The sequence below is a fragment of the Ambystoma mexicanum genome, chromosome 12 (assembly GCF_040938575.1).
Source record: "Ambystoma mexicanum isolate Mex_15411 chromosome 12, UKY_AmexF1_1, whole genome shotgun sequence".
NCBI lineage: Eukaryota > Metazoa > Chordata > Amphibia > Caudata > Ambystomatidae > Ambystoma > Ambystoma mexicanum.
In genome coordinates, this window is record NC_090936.1 from 371,304,110 (window position 1) to 371,326,777 (window position 22,668).

The following is a 22,668-nucleotide window of genomic DNA, read 5'->3' on the forward strand; positions in this document are numbered from 1 at the left end:
CCATTCGAACCACTCCACTCTTGTTCGCTGAGATTTCTCACGCTTAAAACTGTCCTATTGGTAGCACTAACATCTGCTAGGAGGGTGAGTGAGCTACAAGCTCTCTTGTAAACCCCCCCATACCATTTTCCATAAGGACAAAGTTGTCCTACAGGTGAAGCCTAATTTCCTCCCAAACGTGGTTTCTGAATTTCATATTACTCAGAAAATTACCTTACCTTCGTTCTACCCTCCTCCCCATCCGGGGAAAGAGGAAGAAAGGCTACATAGGCTGGACCCAAGGCAAGCTCTGAGCTTTTACATCAGCAAACTGGCTAGGATTAGGCAAGCAGACCAACTGTTTGTAGGATTCTCGGGTCACAAGTTGGGACTACCCATAACAAAACAGACCATTTCCAGGTGGATTATTTTGGCCATTCTGGAATGTTACAAACTGGCAGGGAAAGAGCCACCCAAAAATCTTAGGGCTCATTCAACCAGGGGTATCGCAGCCTCTTCGGCCCTCCAAAGAGGGGTACCGGTCCGAGACATATGTGCGGCTGCCACATGGTCGTCCGCACATACGTTCACAACATTTTACAACCTGGATTCCTCCGCTAGTCAAGAGACCATATTTGGAAAAGCCGTATTACATGCGTTTCATTCCTAAAAGGGATACATGACATTATTACTCCCACCTCCAATTACATGCCACTGCTATGGGAGTCTCTCAAAGATAAGGAATACGTCAGAGGACACAATCCCTTCGAAGAACAAGTTACTTCTTACCTTGTAACGTTCTTTCGATGGGATGTTCCTCCGACGTATTCCTTATCGCCCCTCCCATCCATCCCCGCAGTAATACTTCCCTTGTGATTGCAGTTTACGCTCCTTCAAGGTCAATAACCAATTCAGGCATCACTTATCTTATGCTACAAAACGGAACTGAGCAACGGACTCCGCGCGTGGCTATATATGGGCATGGTGACGTCGGTGCCGATACGGTGGCTGTCGAGGGACATCGACTCGGCGGACGTCGACGCGCAGCGCCCTCTACAGAGAAAAAAATTCCGAGGCCAGCAAGCTGGAGACGAATTATCAAAGATAAGGAATACGTCGGAGGAACATCCCATCGAAAGAACGTTACAAGGTAAGAAGTAACTTGTTCATTTATTACAAGGCGGACAAAGTCAAAGGAACTGATTGATCTGCCAGAAGCTTGAAGCCCAAGCCTGAAGTGTTGAATTGTACCAGTAAGCCAAAGTGTGCTAGACTGATAGAACTATGCTATCCGCCTATCCTTCTTAAGAAACTCTCGCGACCCTGTGCTGTTGAACATGCGGAAGGGAGTTGTTACCTTAGCCATTCTGACATTTTCTTTTAAGACGCTATTTTTCCATTTGCATTCCCTTAACACATTTGTCATTTGAGGTTATTTTTTTTTTGTATAGGCCTTTTTATTTTGACTAGACGTAGTCGAACTTGTATGTTTAATGGTCGAGACTACTCCCATTCTAGAGTTAGAGCCATTTAGGAATTCTACCAAACCTACCAAAATAAAGGTTTTTGAAACTTGCATCTATTGTGTCTGGGTCTACTATTGATACCATGCCTTCCTTACAGCGTGTAGAAGTGTGGGCCACATACACATGGGTGAGGGCACAGGAAGGACTGTGTAAACGCAGGTTTGTATGCAAATGCGTGACCAAGCACATAGATGCATAGATGCAGGTATGAGAACATGTGCACAGGATCATTCATGGGTGGTGGTGGCAATGCTCGTACCACCATGTGCACAGTGCTGTGTGTACGTTCACCCGCATCCTTGCCTGCTCACAGAGGAAGAATGAGTTCGACTGACAGAGAGAGACCAACCTAGAAAGAATAGGTCATATTGCCCACTCTGAGGTGGAGTAATATCATGTGGTACTGCTGAGAAGATGTAGCCTCGGCCGAACAATGTCTGTATTACAGTCATCTGTACTTGTTACTTCATATCATTAGCTTCAGTTTGGCAAAGATCATAACGTGTCTCAACCAGAGTCAATTTTAGGGCTCCATTTTAGAACTAATTTACACACTTGCATATAGTCTACTGCAAGTCTAAAAAGTGCCACAGATGATTACTGCTTTTTATTTTTAAAAGTATTCATGACAGTCACAAACCCAATCCTGTTTTTTCTTGGACCAAGTATGGCAGATTATTTTCAGCATGGATGACATTGGATGTCTTTTCTTTTTCAGTTGACTTGTGTTGGTGTGGGAGACGTCTGTAATAAAGGAAAGGTAAGCCTGCCATGGTGTTTGACACAAAGTAGAAAGCCAGGTGAACATTCCTGCATTATTTTGAAAAGGCCTAAAGGGTTTACAGAATTGACTTTGAATGCAAAATGGGCAGTTAATTTGCAGAGAGCATTTGCTGGGTGCAAGTGTAATTAAACAAGTTGTAGGTGAGCATGTATGTGCAAAAGAATTTCCCTATGCAGCGATAGAGATATAAAAAATTTAGCAAGAATATGGATTTTCTTGATACAAGTACTTTGAAGATTATTTTCTTATGCACAATATAGATGTGAAGTGTGATATGTTAAACTTTCTGTGCAGCTTTATAACAAAGTTTTCAATAAACAAACTAAGGGTATGGACAACATGGGTAGGCAAGAGGGGCTTGTACAAGCATAACGAGGAGTTAAGCTGTTGCCCAATTCATCATACTTAACAAGCCACGCTCTGGCGACTGGCACCCATGTGACCCTTATTATGGTTCTCAGGCAAGAATTCCTCGCCCTCATATGTGACTTGTTACTTCTATGTCACTGGATGTGCCTATGTCCCAAGCAGAGATTAACCTCCCAGTTATACAACCTTCTCTTTGTTTGCCAATTTGGTCCAGACAGTCGTGGCATTTCATGGTCTTGTTGTGTCTTCTTGTTAACCCTGGCTGCTGTACTTTTTTGTTCAACACAGTGGAGGGCCAGTGCTTATGAGAAAAAACAGAACTATGGCTGTTTCGACAGTTTATGCATTGAGGGATAGGTTGACAAAAATGAGGTCCGACAACTCTCTATCCCAATGCATCCAACTTCACCTTGTAATAGTCTTCAAGTTGATTCCACCAATATGTCAGGGTGCCCAGGCCGTCCTATTACCTTTTGTAGACTGCATACTTGCCTGTCCACCTTTAGTAAGGGGTATATTGGCTGTTGCTATCACAACCAGTTCAATTTAGGGGCACATCACCCAACCTCTCACTGAGTGTTGTCAGATATTCTGCATAACTGCAACCAGGAGAGCCAGTGGGATTTACAGCAAGAAGAGCATATTAGAGGACAAGGAAAACCCTACCCAAACCCTTAATTAACTTCTGATGCCACAATTCTAAGCCATGAAACAGCGACACCCAAACAGGATGGAAAGTGAGGTAGAATGGAGCCCAGGGTAGAAAGGACCAAAAAGATGTCCAGAACGGGTACCCATCATGATGATTATTCTCTTAATGACCCCTGCCCGACTACTCCGGCATCCTAGCTTATCTTCCTGCTCACTGCCATCACTGATCCCATGGTCGGGACATGTGCAAATGCAGCGTGGACAAGCCCCACAGCAGCCTGACAAGTGAATTATTTATGTAAATGCTCCAGCTCCTAAAATGAGAACAACTACCAGCTGATTCAACTCCTTCTTCTTTGTCCCTACTGTCAAGAAAGAATATGACCCATCAAGCTGGCCAACAGGAGAACTGCATCTCCACTATACATTTACTTCATGTTTAGAAATAGAATATAGGTGTTTTTCAAAGCAGTAATTAAACTCCAAGCAACAGAGTTAAATTCTAATTAGGGCTCCTAATTTTCAGTTTTTAATTATCTTTATACATACATTCAGATGGTAATCACTCTTTCCATTCAGTAAAAGCAGAAAAAGAAACAATATGTATTGATTAGCTATTCATGTTGCCAATTATGCCGTGCAGGTGGATCAAGGATTGAAGTGCAAAACCCCAGATCTCTGGCCTTCCCACTAAAGGCATCAAAGTGCTATATTTCTAATTTGAATAAATGTGGAAAAACACATACTTTTTGTACAGAGCAAAAGGGGGGGGGGGATAGCTCAGGGGCACCGCGTTTGTCTTGGTAGCAACACAGCATGGTGCAACACAGGTTCGAATCCCAATCCTGCGCTTAGAAACCACTTGCTGATATTAAGCTTGTTATATATGAACTGTAAATAAATACAATAAATGTAAATGTGGATAAATACAGATAGAATAAATAAATATGGATAAATACAGATGGAAATGCTGAAAAAATAACTACAATAAGACTGGAACCTTCATTGTAATGCAGAAATTACTGTAGCCATGCTATAGAATGAACACTTTCTCTTTTGAGGACGTCCTACATTTGCTCTGAATTTACTTACATCAATGAGACAGGCAAAGCAAGATGACCTAGTCTGGCTCCCACAGAAGGGTGGAATTGTAGAACTCTTCTCAAGAAGTCTTCTAATGTCTATAAAAGTCTGCAGTACTAAGGGTGAGATGATCAGTTTAAAGTGTATAGGACTAAAACTGGACAGGGGCTTTACACTGGCAATAAAGTACTGGTGGTAATTTTGATGTATTTATTTGCATTTTAGTTTACATTCAACTTTTAGCAAATCAGAAGGGAATCTTCCCAACGAATTCTTCTCTTATCGTTCACTTCCCTAGATCTTTGTCCTGATAGGAAAAATGTGTTTGTAATGTCCCCTGCAAACAGTTCCTGAAGTAGTTGACCATTGTAATTGACACAGATTTTTGTTCTCCTCTCAGCATTAATCGCCACCAATGGACAACTGACATAGTTCTATATCTTTCTAGGTAATGCACAAAGTACCGAGTCCTCTCCCGGCCAAGTGCTGTGCATGTGGTAAACCGATGGGGGAGAGTTTCTCTCGATTCCTCTTCATTGGAGAATCTGCACGATTTATCACTAGCTTCTGCTTTAGCTCTCACAGATATCACTTCCCTTATCTTGCAGAGGTACAATCTAATCCTCATAAATATAGATCTTATATTCATCAGGGCATTTCCTTAGGTATTGTTGAATCTCACCTTGCTTTCTTACTTTGGATGCTAGGTTTTGGTACAGTTTGAATTTGTTTACATTCTCTATGGTGGCAATTAAGTCAATTTCTCAGTTTTTTTTTCTTCAGCTTACTAGGGTTAGTCAAAGGTCATCTACTGAGCTCTCTGTTGCCGTGAGTAATTTTCTGCACTCATCCCCCACTTGGTCAGTGATTTATTGCCTCCATTTATTAATTCACTTCTAATCCAACTGATCATGGGAGGGGGTTTAGCACTCACACACTTCCCAAACAGACTCACAGGGTTATTCATAGAATTTCGCACAAAAGTGGCGCACGCAGCTGGCGCACAGTGTGTGCGTGCGAATGTCTGCGCCAGCCGCGTGCGATAGAATCGATTTCCGCGCACAGCGTATTTATGGATTTTAGCCTCCAAAACCAGCCGTGGCGCAGCAACCCTGCAGCAGCGCCAGTTACGCCCCCAAGAACGCCCTCGCGCAAGGAAAAGCCATCAAAATTCCCAATTCAGCGCAAAGGGCTGCGCTAACCCTGGACCAGTATATACAGGGCTGCCAAACAGCAAACGCCAAGCTGGGAACGTGTATTACTGGGGTGCGCGGGAAGTTCTACACGTGATTTCAGCAGGGTAAGTGTATTTCTGGGGTGCAGGGAAGTTTAACACGCGATGTCAGAAGGGTACGTGTATTACTGGGGTGCGCAGGAAGTTCCACACACGATTTCAGCAGGGTACATGTGTTTCTGAAGTGTGGGGAAGTTTAACACGCGATGTCAGCAGGGTTCGTGTATTACTGGGGTGCGCAGGAAGTTCCACACGCGATTTCAGCAGGGTACGTGTATTACGGGGGTGCGCGGGAAGTTCCACACGCGATTTCAGCAGGGTACGTGTATTACTGGGGTGCGTGGGAAGTTCCACACGCGATTTCAGCAGGGTACGTGTATTTCTGGGGTGCAGGTGAAGTTTAACACGCAATTTCAGCAGGGTACATGTATTACTGGGGTGCGCGTGAAGTTTCACACGCAATTTCAGCAGGGTACGTGTATTACTGGGATGCGCGTGAAGTTTCACACGCGATAGGCCCTGTGCGAGTGGGGTACATGTATTTCGGGGGTGCAGGCGAGTCCTACACATGAATTGCCAGTGTGGGTCCTCCCAGGTGTTCCCTCTACACCCTCCACGGCCCCTGCAGGCAGCCCACACCACAGGGGACTACCCTGCACCCCTGGTCATGTCTCGCAGGCAGCCCATCCACCATGGGCATGCCCCCCCAGCCAAGCCACATGTCACCTTGCACTAGTGATCACCAACGCATTACCCCCTTAAACCCCCACCCCCCAGCAGTGCAGGTTACCTGCCAGCAGGCCCCCACTCATGTCCCACTCATGTCCCCTTGCACCACCACCCCCGAAGCAGTGCAGGGCACCTGCCAGCAGACCCCCACTCATGTCCCCTTGCACCCCCACCCCCCAGCAGTGCAGGGCACCTGCCAGCAGGCCCCCACTCATGTCCCATTCATGTCCCCTTGCACCCCCACCCCCAAGCAGTGCAGGGCACCTGCCAGCAGGCCCCCACTCATGTCCCCCAGCAGTGCAGGGCACCTGCCAGCAGGCCCCCACTCATGTCCCCTTGCACCCCCACCCCCAGCACTGAGGGGCACCTGCCAGCAGGCCCCCACTCATGTCCCCTTGCACCCCCACCCCCCAAGCAGTGCAGGGCACCTGCCAGCAGGCCCCCACTCATGTCCCCCAGCACCCCCACCCCCCAGCAGTGCAGGGCACCTGCCAGCAGGCCCCCACTCATGTCCCCTTGCACCCCCACCCCCCAGCAGTGCAGGGCACCTGCCAGCAGGCCCCCACTCATGTCCCCTTGCACCCCCACCCCCCCAGCAGTGTGGGGCAACTGCCAGCAGGCCCCCACTCATGTCCCACTCATGTCCCCTTGCACCCCCACCCCCCAGCAGTGCAGGGTACCTGCCAGCAGGCCCCCACTCATGTCCCCTTGCACCCTCACCCCCCCAAGCAGTGCAGGGCACCTGCCAGCAGGCCCCCACTCATGTCCCCTTGCACCCCCACCCCCCAGCACTGAGGGGCACCTGCCAGCAGGCCCCCACTCATGTCCCCTTGCACCCCCACCCCCCAGCACTGGGGGCACCTGCCAGCAGGCCCCCACTCATGTCCCCTTGCACCCCCACCCCCAAGCAGTGCAGGGCACCTGCAAGCAGGCCCCGACACATGTCCCCCAGCCAACACGTCATCACAATCTAGATCCCTGGCCCTTATGGCCAGCCTCCACAGGCCAAAGACCCACCCAAGTATTGCATCCACCCACATAGAAATGCCAATTACATGATGCAACCCCAATGGCAAGTATGTAAATGAATACATGTCCGTCACACACACACAATGGGTGCAAGTGAATGTCAAAACCCATATCATGACATGCATGAAACCAATGAGATAATACCACAAATGGAAGTATAAAAAAATATATTAAAAATAACATGAAAGTAAATCAAATTAAACACACAACAATGGGAATAACAAAAGAAATGGTCCATCTCCGATAAATAATGAAAATCAAGAAAACATAAGCAAAAGAAATCCAAAAAGAAATGTTGTCCAAAGTCACAGTCCAAAAAATCAAATCCAAGGGAAAATAAAAAGTAAAAACCATTGCTCCATGGTGAACACAAAAAAAATATTAAAAAAGATGAATCCAATGTAGAACTATGTACAATTGAAAAATCCAGGGTCCATGTGCCCAACTTAAGAAATGAAACCTATCAAAAACTACTACCTAATAAAAAAACTATATACAAAAATGTGGTGCATTGTCCAAGCGGTCCAAAATAAAGAAAAAACAAAAGGAAACCTAATACTAACTAACTATTTACAAGGGCAGCGGGCAAGTCCAACGGCTCACTTGTTGATGTCCCGGGCCAGGGCAACATCGAACTCCTGCTCGATGTCCCGGAGGCGGTCCTCTTCCATGGCCCCGAGGGTTCGCAGGGACGATGACATCTGGATCTCCAGGTTCCTGCAAATGGTCTCGAGGCACTCGGCCTCCCTCAGGGTCCTACGCATGGAGTTCTAAGCCCTGTACATCGTGAGCAATGCCTCTTCGAACCGCTGCCGCTCCGCATCTATTGCATGGCCCAACCGCTGCCACACGGAAGACACTTCCCGTCCAGGGTCCTCCTGCCCTCTGGCCGATGCCTGCCCCTCCGACGATGAAGGCCCCGAGCCATCATGGCTCCCACCTTGTTGCTGCTGCTGCTGTGCCGCTGCCTGTGCCCTGGTTCCTGCTGCCTGCACATCCTCCTCCAGCTGGGGTGCAGTTGTTGAGGTGGCCACCCCTGCTGGACGTCCGACTACCGACTGTGGCAGGGATGTGTCCTCCACCAGCCTAGCCGCAGGGTCAGAGACAGCTCCACAGGGCACCCAGGTGACACATGGGTGGGAAGATGGCACGGAGGATGACTGGCGCATAGGGGGTTCAGTTGAGGAGGGGGTCGGAACAAGGTCCAGAAAACTGAGGAATCCGGCCCTGGTGAGCTGTCCCAGTGGGTCAATGCGGTCAACAAGCCATGCGAGAAGACGTGCAGTCTTCTCATGAAAAGACTGCAGGTCAGCTCGCATGGCACATTGACGCAACGCCACCCCACCCAGGACAGGCTCAACCCGGTGACGGATAGCCACATCCGCAGGGAGAGGAAGGCCAGTTGGTGTAAGCCAATCCCCTCCCTGATAACGGGTCTGGACGTAGGTATCCCTGCTGGTGCAAGATGATGCAGTCACAGGATCGGTGACAGGATTACACACAGGCACCTCCGCGGCGGCCTGTGCTGCCTCCTGCCCCTGCACTGCACCACTAGCACCAGTGGAATCCCCACCTCCAGACCCCGTCTCTGTCCCTTGCACGGCCTCCTCCTCCACCAAACCCCCCACCAACCTGGATGACTCCGTGCCATCTTCCTCCGTCGGGCCCTGTGGGGTCTCAGCTGCCCCTTCGGCTGCCGAGGAGTCCAACTCCAGCCTCTGCCTCTTGGACCTCCCCTCGGCAGCTGCGACCTGGGACGCGGCACCGGACTCCTCACTCCCTGACGAGATTACAACCTGGGAGGGGAGCCGGGCCTTGCGTCTCCGGCTGGCGGTGCGACCCCTGCCGCTGTGCTCCACAGCACCCTCTCCGCCCTCTTCATCAGTCGACGCTGCAGGCAGGGAGAGATAGGACACAGGTATCAGGGCACTGTACAATGGACTCATACACACATGACAGTTGCACACAAGTGTCATTGTCAAACTGCAGACATGGCATCACAATCCTCAACACACATGTCATTTCAAATCACAAATATGAGCTATTCCACAGCCATATCGCAACAGCCAGCACCATCAATACACATACAACAGCATGAGCAGGCAAAGGTGAGCCAGACATCACATGAGACACAGGGAGTGCACTAGACATGTACACACGCCACCACACTTACATGCATGTGTACACCTCCACCAAGTGTCGCAGTGATGAGATCAGCATCCATGTCACATCTAGCAATCAGTCTTCTACATATCAGTCTCACATGCATCCATGTTGCATGACAGTTGCACACTTGTCAGATACACATACATGCACATTTACACAGTGCAGATACATGCAGCTGGAACCAACATCCATGTGTGACACCACAACCTTGACAACTGACATACACAGTCATTCAAACATGTGTGCTCACACATCTGCATTTGGCCTGCATGCTTACCCACAAATACACCATCCATGTATCTCACACATGAAAGGACTTGCATGTGTCAGCCTCACGGCCCTGTACATACACATCCATACATGGCCCTACAAAACCACATGTGCAACCTGCACACTACTGGCACACCACCACACGCACAGCTTCCAATCAGTATGCATGTACAATTAGCGCTCGACTCCAGACGGGTCTGCCTCTCAAGGACCTGGACGTGGAGCGCTGGGCATACGCGTTCAAGGACCCTCATTTGGTCTTCCGACAGGTGGCCCCGGCGCCCCTTAGCATCCGCTGCCTTCAAGAGGCGCCGGGCCTTGTTGAGGGTCCTGGACCTGAAATCCTCCCAGCGCTTCTTGACATGATGGAATTCGCGGACTGCCACCCCCTCCGCGTTGATGGCATTCAATATGTCTGTCCAGATCCTGGTCCGTCCTTCCTTGTCGGCGCGCAACCTTCCGAAGAGGGCATCACACTGCCCCAGGACTTGCTCCACCAGGACACCAACTTCGGTGGCAGTGAAGCTGGTGGCCCTCTGCCTCTCTGGCTGGGGGTTGCCAGTGGTCTCAGATGGTGGTGTGCCCGACATGGCAACCCCAGAGGCAGGAGTGGGTGGGCAACTGGGTCCTGGGGCTGGGCTCTGGAGTGATGGAATCCCAGTCGGGAGTCTTCGGTTCCAGCAGGGGTGGTCACAGCAACAGCACCCCTGGCTGACGTGCAGGCAGCAAATGGCAGGGCACGTGGGCAGCAGGCAATCAGGCAGCAGCAGATGGCAGGTGGGAGCGTGCTCGGGGCTCTGGGGGGCCGTATTTCGGCCTTCTGGGCAGGAGCATGGTCTTCCGTGTGTGAACGCGTGGCCAGCTTGATACGGAGTGATTTGGCACGTGAAAATCTTGCACGTCAGCGTGTAATTGGAGCAAAGGCCCTTAGCGCGTAAGCGCATCAGCACACGTATGCGATTTCATTGGACCAAAGGCCCTAAGCGTGTAAGCGCGTCTGTGACATGACGCGCGCGGGTGTTTCCCTCATAGCACGTGATGACAGAGCACACGTGGAAAAGCTGCACGTCCGAGTGTCAGCGCGTGTAATTGGAGAAAAGGGCGCGTACACGCGTAAGTGACGTGTACGCCGGTTTAAAAGGTATGTGTAGGACGCCATTTCCTTGTACGTGCTTTTTGTGGAGAGCGAGTGGGTGGATTCTGTACTTCTCGTCGGTTCACACACGATTACTTCACAGCGTTTCAAGTTCGTACTCCCTGTTACCTCTGACAGCTTTCATTTTTCTACTTTTTTTGGGCCTGTTTCCTCAAACAGTGGTCACTTCTCCTTTTGTCCTGTCTCCTCAGACAGCGTGCAATTCTTCTTTAGGCGGGGGTGTAGCCAACACGCACACGCGTGTATTTTTCACATTCTTTTTCCAGGCAGACGGTGAGTTCCGCACGTACTTAGCAACTGTGCTTGCCCCGTGTGTCGTATACCCCTTCAGAGGTCATTGTAGGCTGCGTGTATCACGCGTACGCTTATTTTTGTGTTTCTGGGTGCCAGAGCGTAGTGCAGGTTCATTTTTCCACGCACGTGGTTTACGAGGGGTTGCATGCACGTTTATTTTTGTTTTTGGGCTGCCTGTGCGTTGCGTGACCCGTCATCTTCCCCCAGGGGTCATAGACAGCCTTGTTGGAGCACTAGGGTACGAATTCCATCTAGTACCCTACCCCTTTGACCCCCAATTGCCCAGGACAATAGTTTACTGCTCCTTCCATACGCACAAGAACATCAGTGCCATGGTGCGGAGGCGACCAAGCGGTAAGGGAGGCAAAGGTGGCCGACCTTCAAAAGGTGGACGTGGTGGGCTCGGTAGGGGACGTGGCCAGGATTTGCAGCGTGCCCCTAGACCCCCATGTGTGGAGGACCAATCAGGGACACCCATGCTCCCCCCCATGGTTGAGGGAAACGTGGCTGAGACCATCCCAGCTCAGCCCCTGTTGGACCAGCTCATTGTGGCACCTGACCCCTGGCACAGGATGACTGCCCGTCTGACTTCCAGGTCAGCAAGTCTAGGCCACGTGTGGCGGTGCAAGTTGTCACCAAGGCACATGGATCTGGGGCAGCTATGTCATCTGCTGCCCCAAGTATGCAGGGTGGTGAGGCTGCAGGGGCAGCTGCAGCTCCATCCGCCCCAGCTCTGACTCTCCCAGCCAGGACAGTGTCGGTCCTGGTCCATCATACTGATGTTCCCCCTGCCAACATCACACTTCAGACGATGCCTGCACCAAGTCCTATAGTCAAAGTGCATTTGCACACTCCAACAACCCAGTCCACCGGTGATTCTGCACCTACTGACCAGAGCGGCGTTAGCCACTCTGGCTCCGCTCCACCTTCTAAAAAGAGGAAGAAGGGTGCTCTTGCACGACAGGCTGAGACCCCAGGCACGGCTACACACTCTGGCACGTCAAGGAAGCCTTGCTTTAATGACGCGGAGCTTAATTCACTTGTGAGCTATGTGTTGCAACATAGCCACAAAATGGTGGTGACTGCAGGGTCCCAAGACCACACCTGGTCAACGTAAGGCACACTGACAGACCATCGCCAACCACATACGTGCCCTTGGATTTGTGAGGCGCTCAGCTGATGATTGCTACAAGCGGTGGAACGACCTGAAACGCAGAGCAAAGGACAAGCTGGCCTTAAGTCATGCCGCTACTCTGGTGACTGGCGGTGGGTCTCCACAAGAGGACAACGAATTCACTGAACATGAGTCTGTTGCTGGGACCTTCGTCACAGAGGAACAGATCTGAGGTGTTGGAGAACTACCCGATTATGACACATTGTCCGGTGAGTGCCCATGCGTGTGTGTGTAATGCATGTGTATGTTGTTTGGGTGACGGGTTCTGATTGAGTGCCAGGTGAGGGTCTGTGTGACTGAGTAGTATGGGTCACCCATGTGCTTCATCCAAAACATTCTGCGGCCTTGAATTTGGGTGTGACTCTATCCCTTCTGCCCACAGTAGTAATTTAGCGCAACATTACGGCAGTTGCCCTTGAGGTGGCATCATGCAACAACATTGTTTGTATTTTTCAGTGTTCTTTCAGGCTGATTGTTTCAATTCTTCCACTTTTGCAACACATTCCTCAGCCCTATCGTGACATATGTGACATGCTTCTGTCAGTGAAGAACCCCACATAGGCCCACATGTGTCACCTTGGGAGTTGAAAGATTTGACCATTCAGGCTGAAGGAGTATTGTCCTGATCACATGATGTTTTTGGGCCTGTATGAATGTGGAACATGCTAGTTGTTTCCTGTCATGTTGAAGTGCACAACCATTGATGTGTATATGGCCCTGCAATCCCTGTATTTTTGTACACTGGATGTGTTGCAGTCTGTGGCACATGGCGTATCTTTTCACACTACGTGGCATTGTTCACCTCTTCATGTCCATCTCACATGGATGGGTGACAGTACTCATTCACTGACATATGGATGTACTTGTGGAATGTACCATGGCTATGGTACATGCCATCTGTGTGATGGCATGTGTCATTTATGCGTATAGGACATGCCACTCACAGGCCAATGTGTGATGGTAGTGCTACCCAGCATGCAGCAAATGTGTTGCTCTTCCATCTTGGTGTCATCAGTGTCAGACTTTTGCCTCCCCTTCCAACTCTGTGACAGTGCATGCATGGGAGGGTTATAGTCATGTGGGACATGTGTAAATCATGTACTGTTTCTGTAGCTTGTCATGCCTATTTGTGTGCTATGGTGCTAATGCCTGTTTCCATTTTTTGTCTTTCATGTTTTTGCAGGGGATGACGCACTTGATGCTGGTGAGGTTGAGGAGATGGTGCAGACCCAGGAGGAACCTGAGGCACAACCGGCCACCAGTGGGGGACGTGGTGTGGTGGTGGGTGAGAACCCACTCTTGCTGCAGACGATACTGTCAAGGGGTGTCTCTGGGTGCACCTCCCCAGACCTCTATTGAGGTGTTGATTTGGATGATGAGACCTATGTGGCATCGCAGGTAAGTGTTTCTGGAAGGGGTTCTGTTCTGTCCAACCACCTGCACCAGGGGTAGAACCCTCTATGGGGATGTCAGTGTTGGTTAGTCAGCCTTTGGCGGTTACAGGTGCAGGGTCACACTCCACAACATCTGATCCTGTTCCTGGGCCAGCAGATCAGAGGGGGAATGCAGTCCTGCAGCTTCAGGCAGTGCTTGCACAGCAAGGCGCAGATTGCCTTGCCCCAAACAGGTGTGGAGCCCGCCGACGCGGTGGCCATACCCCACCAGGCAATACCGCATGGGAACAATCCATTTACGGTATGGCAACCCAACAGGCAGCATCAGTTGAGATGATGGCTCAAGCAATGGAGAGGGTGGCCACTTCCATTGTCCCCCCTGAAAGGCAGATGTAGCTACTACAGCAGGCAACAGACTCCATTTGCCAATCACACAGGGAGGACATGTTGGTGTCCAACAGGGACAGACGGGCAGCACTGGAGACTCTACGCCAATCGATATCAATAGAGTCCCAGGGCCACAGGGAAGCCCTGAGGGTAGAACTCCATCACCTCAGGGAGACTCTTGTTGACCTTGAGACTTCCACTAACCTGAGGACAGAACAGCAGCTGGAGCGGCTCACACGTTCGCTCTCAGCTGAGATGCAGGCAACTCGGGAGGAGATCCGGGCATCACGTCAGGTGCTGCATGGGGATCTCCGCACTATAATCCTCCAGAACGAGACCTTCCACACCTGCATGCTTGCTGCCATGGAGGACCATACCAGGGCTTTGCGTGGGCTGCCTCCCATAGCACAACCACCTCCTGTGGCAGCAGCAGAGGGTGTTCAGAGCGACAGCAGCAGTTCTCCCACATTGGAATAGCCGTGCAGGCCATGAGCCCATGGAGGTGTTTTTTTTCCCCAACATCCACACAGGTGGCTGTTGGTGCGCACCCTGTCCTCGGACCCCCTGGGTGCCCCCCCCACCCTGGACCCCACATGGCCATTTTTGATTTTTTGATTTTTGCTTATTTTTTAACAGTGTGTTGCCTCGTGGGGCTCCCGTGGGCATCCACTGTATTCTGGCTGGGCACATGCAGGCTTGTCCTGAGTTTGGGTTCGATGCTTGGGTTCGTGAGACACAAACCCCTCCTGCTTCCCTTTTCCATGGGCTTGCAAAGGGTGTGACCAAGTGACAGTGATGTACACAGTGATGTTGGGCTCCCATGAGCTGTGTGGGCAGTCTGTAGTCAATACTGTGTAGACATTCCTTGTGTATATTGTTGTTGTATAGTACACTGCATGTTGGAATTATTTATGCTTCTGCTTCCATGTCTCCCTCTGAATTTGCAGGTTCATTCCTCATGTCTTCACAAGGCCGTCTACTTTGGAGATGGAGTTCATGTTGTATGCAGTACACAGACAAGTTTTGAAGCCTGCAAGACTACAGTTGGAAGGGGGCGATGTGGTGGCATATTCAGGTTGTAAGACTATGACTACTTTAACTTAGTCCTGTCATGTTTTAGTTATGTTTGAGCTTGTGTAGCTGCATTGTATTGTTGGTAAGTATTTGGTCATGTGTGTTGTTAGTTCAACATTACTGGGAGCATATTGTTTGTGGCCAGTTTCCATTAGGGACACTGTACTTTGTGACACTTGTGTCAGGTTTTCGGGATTGCTTTGTTTGCTCTCACATAGCATGACATGCCATGGTGTGTTGGGTGGTGGTGCTGGGCAGGGGTTGGGTGACATGGCACTGTTCTCATGTTGTATTTTGCAAGGGGGTAATGCATTTAGCAGCCTATGTATCTTTTGATGACACAGCATTGGTGGTGTTTCTGTAGGTAGGGATGCACACATTGTGACACTTCCAGGTGACCAATCTCAGGCTGGTATGGTTATGACAGTTCACTGTCCCTTGTGTCATCATCGATTGTCAGCTGGTATGTGGCAGGGCTGTGTGCACTCCACAGGGGTGTGATTCTAAGTGAAGTAATTAGCCACCAGCTGCGTTCGGGTGCCTCACCCCGTGCCCTTTCCCCTCCCATGCGCAGCGGGCGTGCATGTGGTTGGGGATGTGGGGGCACCACCATGTGCACCAGCGGGCCCCCGGCGTGTTGCAACATTGTGCAGGACACATGCTGCCACTATGATCCTGCACATTACTGGGGGAGCGTATAACAGCTGCCTGCCAGAACGCCCGTAGCCTCAGTTACGTTTTTTCCGCAAACGTGTTCGCTTCGGGAATCTCGGCGCGCCTCGACTCTTTGGAGTTCTGTTGTTAATCTCGGTTCTTCGAACCTCTTAGTTTAGTGAAGTTTCTTCTTCGAGAAGGATGTCTACCTCGTCTTCCTCCCTGCGTCTGGGATTTAAGAAGTGCTGGGACTGTGGGTCCAAGATGTCGGTTACGGACTCGCACAACGCCTGCCTCTAGTGCCTCGGGGAGGCCCATGACATGGACGACTGTGTCGACTGCCAGTCGCTCACGTCTAAAGCCTTGCGGGAGCGCAAGAAGAGGGTATCGGTAGGTAAGGTGTATAAGCCACGGAAGTCGAGGTCTGCAGGGCTTTCGACGGACGATTCGAGAGGCGACTCTCCTCGTCGTCATCGTAAGTCCAGTGGGTCTCGGTCCCGGAGTCGGTCCCGCCACTCCTCTGCCTCTTTGAACACTCCCGGAAGCGCCGTCATCGATCGCATTAACCGTCCTCTTCTGAGGACTCCGCCCGTCGGCGGGTCGCTTACCTTACCAAGCAGGTGACGCCGGAGGAATGGGCTTCCTTCGGGAAGAAAATGTTAGCGTTTCTCGAATCGCAGGGCACCGGTCCGTCCGTGCCTCCGAGTGGGGTCGGTCGTGATCGGTCGAGAGACACCGTTGGCATGCCTTCGGGCTCGGGTGGTCGGCACGATTTGCGGGAGAGGTCCCGCTCGGACAAGGGGAATCGTTCTCATCATGCCCTGTCCAGGTCCCGGTCCTCGACGCGCACGAGACCGTGTGAACCTGTGATGTCTTCGAAGAAGACGTCGACGCTGGTGGCGCCGAGGTCGTTGACGGACTCTTTCGAGGCCCCGCCTCCGAGGAATTCGACTGCCCCATCGGCGCCCAGGCTGTCGAAGGACACGCTCGGGGCTCCGGCTTCGAGGCCAGTGTCGACGCCATCGATGATGTCGGCGCCACGTTCGGCGTCAATGCTGATTCACTCGACGCCTTTCGAGGCTGTGTCGATGGGGGTGCCCCGAGGCTCGGTGGAACCCCCTACAAAGGCTCTGGCCAAGGTCAAGCATGGCTTTGGTTCACTTCTGTGCCTTTTTAACCCCAATCTTGAGCTTATTTCAGAGGTGGATGAGGGCTCTGATGATGGCATGGTTCCTAATACGGTGCCAGATGAGATTCTCTCGGGCCATAGCCAATTTGAGGGCCTGAGGCAGTCCCTGCACGATGCTAGTGGGCTGGACACCTCTCCGGAGGTGGAGTTTTGTAGGCCTGAGCCTGGCACTCATGCCGACTCCTCGTACCAGCGCCTTATGTTGAGGGTCACCGAGTACTTGGGATGGTCTGCTCCCCCGGGGGAGTTTCTTCAGGATGACCTTACGGATATCCTCAACCTTGGTCCACCAACTGACCCGGTACTGCTGTTTCATATGGCTCTACAGAGGAGGGTGGCGGCGGCTTGGACTGCTCCGGAGGGTCTCCCAGCAGTGGACAAGTGTTAGGAAAGATTTCATAATTGTAGGTAATTTTCCTTCCATGTGGCAACCCCCAAACTTTTTGCTGTTGTTTTACACCCTGATCTAGACTTTGCCAGAGAAGCGCAGCCTTACGCCGCACTCCTCTGGGCTTTCGCTCAATTCTTCTGGGGAAACTGACATGCCCTTAAGAGAGTCAGTACTGGGAGACTTCGTTTCCCTTAGTCCTTTCCTCATGTTGCAGCTTTTGAGCAACATAAAACAAGAGTGCACCGTAACTTACATTACCGCGCTCTTGGGTCTCTAGTCATTCCAAAGGCCCTAGAAACTCTTGCTGGACTTATTATGAAATGTGCAAGTGTGTCACGGACGGGACTGGTGGTAGCTATTGTTTCTTTGTGTTTTGAACCCCTTTTTGCCATGTTAACCGCGCTTCCCGCGTTTGGCCCAAATGGGTGGCCTGGCCTCCAAAATGGCCATGCCACGAGGTTCTTTGTCCTGTCCGCTGACCGTCTTGCCCCTTCACCTTCACCTTCACCCAGGTTGAGCCGACCCGGGGCAGTCCTTATTTGGTCATGCACTTTCCCGCGAAACACAACACTTTCGCAGGCTTCTGCATGCCTTGTGTGTACCTCCAGGATGTGGGCTGGGATGTCTGTTCCCAATACACATCCTGGGTGCCAGAGAGTCTAGAGTGTCCTGAATGCCTCAGACCACCGTGGTCCGTGATAGGTCCACGTATGGTGTGAGCGGATCTTCCATTGGGCCCTCTCTGTTTTGGCACGAAGGGAACTCTGGATAAGAGGAGGCTGAAAACACCACTACCATGTCGATCTCCTGCGTTCTCACGAACAAAGGATCAGGAGCCAAGTATCCTGCAACTAAGAAGCTGAGTCGAGGAATCGCTGGTGACCCGCTGAAGGTTTGGCATTGCGAGACCACTCGGCCTCTGATCGAACGAGAAGGTCTGCAAAGGCGCTTCGACCCTTTAGAATAGTGGGAACAACTATTCTCAGCATCTTCACCAAATCCTGTATGTAAGCCATTCGCAAGTGTCCCTGGGCCATCCAGTGGACTGACCAGCCTACACAGGAACCTTGCTCTCTCACAGCCAGCTGGCTTACTGCTAATCCTGTGTCCTCGGCACTCTCACAAGATTCGTACACTTGGCGTTCCCAGGTCTGAAGTGAGACGTGTGCTTTGGGACCGGAATACACGCGGTTGCCGAGTTGTCCTGCTGTGGTAACAAACCTTTGTGTGTTCCCTGCATTTGGGACACCCTCGACCTTGACTCCTGCTGTCGCGGAATCTACACGGCGTCGAGACGTCCCTCTGATCGCATCTGAACCTGCCCGTACCGAAACTGAACCGGAGAAGCCTGGGTCTGCCTGTATCGGGGACCGGTGAGTAGTCAATACCCTAACCGGTCGCCCTCCCGCAGGAGCCTGTCGCTTTCCATCGCTGTTGTAAACAGCAAACCCTTTCCCGCACTCACGCCCTGCTTCTGCCCCCAAGTGGAGGCCTTGCCTGAGTCATAGGGATTTGGTCACCATCTTTTCGTCCACCTTTCTGAACTGCCTGATTTCCCTGAAGAGACTCTCCTTTGCCCGTTGGCACCCGCGTGTGCAGGTACTTTTGAGCACAAGGCTCCACTCTTCGTAGGGCTCGGACTTCCTTCTAGTTATGTGGCCTCTGATGTCGAACTGGGTCTAACGATTACTTGCACTGCCTGTTTTCCTCCCCATCTAGGTGGACTGCATATTTCATGCTTCTAACTCTTTAGACCCCTCGGTCTTGTATATATATTGTATTGATTGTGATGTGTTGGTTTACTCGAGTTTTACACTGATTCTTTACTATGGTCGATGTTACAAAGGCCTTGTAATAAATGTGTCTATATTTTGAATATAATACCTGTCTGGAGTAATTTGTAAGCATCCTTGCTTTGTGTGCTCATTGCGGGCTTTCAGTCACCCTCACCCCTCTTGAGACCTATTCTTGACCGCCGCCATTGCTACCCTGATTGGTCTGGCTTGTCCAGAGGTTACCCTGTTCCAAGAAACTAGGCTGGCCTTCTGAACCTCTGCCCCTCCAGGACAGAGTTCAGAAATCCATCTTAACAAATTGGTGGCAGCGGTGGGATACGACTGAAGGTATCCAGTGTTGCGCACGAGCGAAGGCATTTCAAGTTATTCCTAACAGGACACATAGTGAATTGTCGTGGTATAACTTTTTAAAGGCCATAGTCCTATCTAACAGTATGGAAACAAGTACCTTGTTAACTTTAAATGCTTCTAAATCTGAAACATTGAAAAAGATGTGTGCTGAAAGAGGTGTCTCCTCGCAAGGCACACAAATGGAAATGATCCAAAGAATCATGGCGTGGCAAGAAGCTCAGCTTAGCGCTATAGCTTCAGAGGACAGTGCAGAAGGAGGTGGGGCTGCTCTCACTGGTATAACTGACAGTTCTGTCGCTGCACTGGTCCACCGCGACCATGAGGACAGGGAGGATGAAATGTCCAATGTTTCCTCTGCCAGTGCTGATGGGGAGGCCATACTTGAATTCAAGAAGCAAAAACTGCTGTTTAGGCAGAAGGAGCTCGATTTCAATATGGCCAAACTAAAAATCGAACAGGCAGAAAAACCGAAAGACAGAGATCACCAGTTGGAACTGGCCAAGCTTCAAGTTGCCAATGGATCCAAGGGTCCTGGACATGGGTCTGGGACCTCCTCCAATCCACGGTTTCCAAAAGATCTGCTCAGTGTGAATGAGGAAAAGAACGACATTATGGACTGGCTGAATACATTTGAGTGTGCATGTGAGGTTCAACAAGTTGACAATGCTGATAAAATTGCCTGGTTACTTAGCAGACTGCCCCATTCTGGCTGCAGTGCCATTATGGAAATGTCGAAGGCCGAGCGAGCAGATTTTGCAATGTTGAAGCAAACTCTCATTTTAAAGTTTGGAAAGACTCCTGCCCAATATTTCAAACGATTCCGAGAGAGGCGTCATGCGTCCTACTTATAACATCCAGTGACGTTGGCCGTCGGAGGAGGTCCTCGAGGGTGGCGTATCGACGTCGTCAACGCAGGACGCAGACGCTGAGAGATTTTCCGAAGCAGCACAGCTGTGGTGATTACTGTCATAGATATGGAATGTCGTCGGACCATCCCATCGAAAGAACGTTACCAGGTAAGAGAGTAACTTGTTCTTCGAGTTTATGTCAGGCGCAGGATGTGATTGAGGGTTTAGAGTGGGATTAGGGTGGATTGTTTTCCTGCTGACGGCGGGGAGCAGACACCAAGGGCCTGATCACGACTTCGGCGGTAACCCTTAAATCCGGCGGTAGCGCTAATACCGCCGGATTTAAGGGTCCGCCGAATCAGGGCTTCAGCGGATTTCGCCCCAGCTCTGAACTAGGGGGAAATCCGCTGAAAATTTGCGCTATTACCGCCGGCGGGAAATCCGCCGGCGGTAAGAGCGCGAAAATTACCCATTGAGCCCAATGGGGAATGGGGCATTCCCGAATGGGCTCAATGGGGAATTACTTTACCGCCGAACTCGGGAGTTCGGCAGTAGGGCTATTACCGCCGGCAGTGATACCGCCGGCGGTAATGGCCAAGTCGTGACGAGGCCCCAAGGCTTGAGCTGATGTCATAACGAGGGCTGTGAGATGTCCCCACTTCAAGCAACACTGGTAGTGGAATCCCAGTTCCTCCTGCTGGCTTACCTGCCGTTCTGAGCGGTGGAGTACTGACTGCGTCATTCACACTGTCAAATGAAACCTCTGTTTCTCCCTCTTCAGACAGGGATCGCACACTTGCACTCCGTAGGCTCTGTATGTGTCATGATGCCTACCTCCAAGGAGCCAGGTCCGACCCAGCAACCTCAGAGGCAGGCATCATTTCCCCCAGGGGAGTGCCAGCGGGCCCAAGCTGGGGCCCTTTGGACGCAGTCCTGGCGCCTTAGGCGCCAGGCTCATGTTGGACCTCTGTCCTGGCGCCTTAGGCGCCAGGCTCATAAAGCTAGACATGTGTTCAAGTGTTTTAATGTGCACTTACCTGATGCAGACCATGCTGCCACATCCAGGCCCTCTTGAGGCCTGAATAGGAACTACTTTACCTGTGGGACTACTTTCCACCCGGGTGTGGTCGGGGAAGTATACATACCTGATCGGAGGAAGGATGCACACTTGGAACTTCTTCCAAAGCTATTTAAACCACACCCGATCAGCAACTCACGCTTCGCGTTGTTCTGCTCCTCGCAGCTGGACGCTCACCGTGTCAGCTCCTGCATCTGGACTTCAGCCACGCCTGTCAGCATCCTGGGTCACCTGCAAAGGGAGACAAGAGACCTACCAGCTAATCTGCACCACAGAGACATCACCGACGATCCTGAAAGGGAAGACATCATTTTTAAAAGCATTTCGTTACGATCGCTGCAGCGCTGCATTTCACTCACCTTTCCTGGGTTCCTCCATCTTCAGCAGCGATCATCTGGATACACAGCCACTTCCCAGAGCCTAGAGAAAAAGACAAGAATAAGAGGTGAGAGAAGGAAGGGAATAGGAAAAGCTCAGTTTCCTTCTAAGACTTACCTGTTGGGTCATTCCCATTTCATTTCGGGCGTTTGCTGCTTTCAAGCAGGTCCCCGGCCCCTATGGAGAAAAAAGACAAAGACATTAGATGAGCGAATGCAAAAACATTACCTGAGCGCTCATCTAGGACTTACCAGATCTTTACTGGAACTGCACGTTTCACATTGGGTCGGCGCCATATCTCCGGCATTCCGAACCCCGGCCCCTATGGGGAAAAGACATCAACATCAGCGCTTTGTTGCAAGAAGTCTCCAAAGGAATCTTCATTCATCACCTGAAAAAAAGACAATGAACATTATTATTTAAAGCTTGAACTTTTGAACTTGCAACAGAACTTTTACAGCGCCTTACCAGTATAATCAAGCTTACCTGAACTCCCATCCAACCTCAATCCAGTGAAGTAACTGGGTTCAACGCGCCCCTGCGTCAGAAGCAGGATGGAGAGCTTGTCCTTTCAGACCCTAAGGTGAGACTTCACGGGGAATCGTGGAAGGGTATCGTGGAGGGTTGGAAGAGAGTGGGAGGCTAGAGCATAACTCAGTCAGTAGGTAATACTCCCTTTTCACG

The 22,668-nt window shown here is 50.9% G+C and overlaps 1 protein-coding gene across 1 annotated transcript in view; it reads left to right on the plus strand.

Annotated features, from left to right (window-relative positions):
- ITFG2 (integrin alpha FG-GAP repeat containing 2) overlaps positions 1-22,668 on the plus strand; it is a 1,163,252-nt gene that overhangs the window by 221,950 nt on the left and 918,634 nt on the right. The window contains exon 3 of the mRNA XM_069628496.1: positions 2,224-2,265. Within this exon, the coding sequence (XP_069484597.1) occupies positions 2,224-2,265 (42 nt within the window). The remainder of the gene's footprint in view (positions 1-2,223; positions 2,266-22,668) is intronic.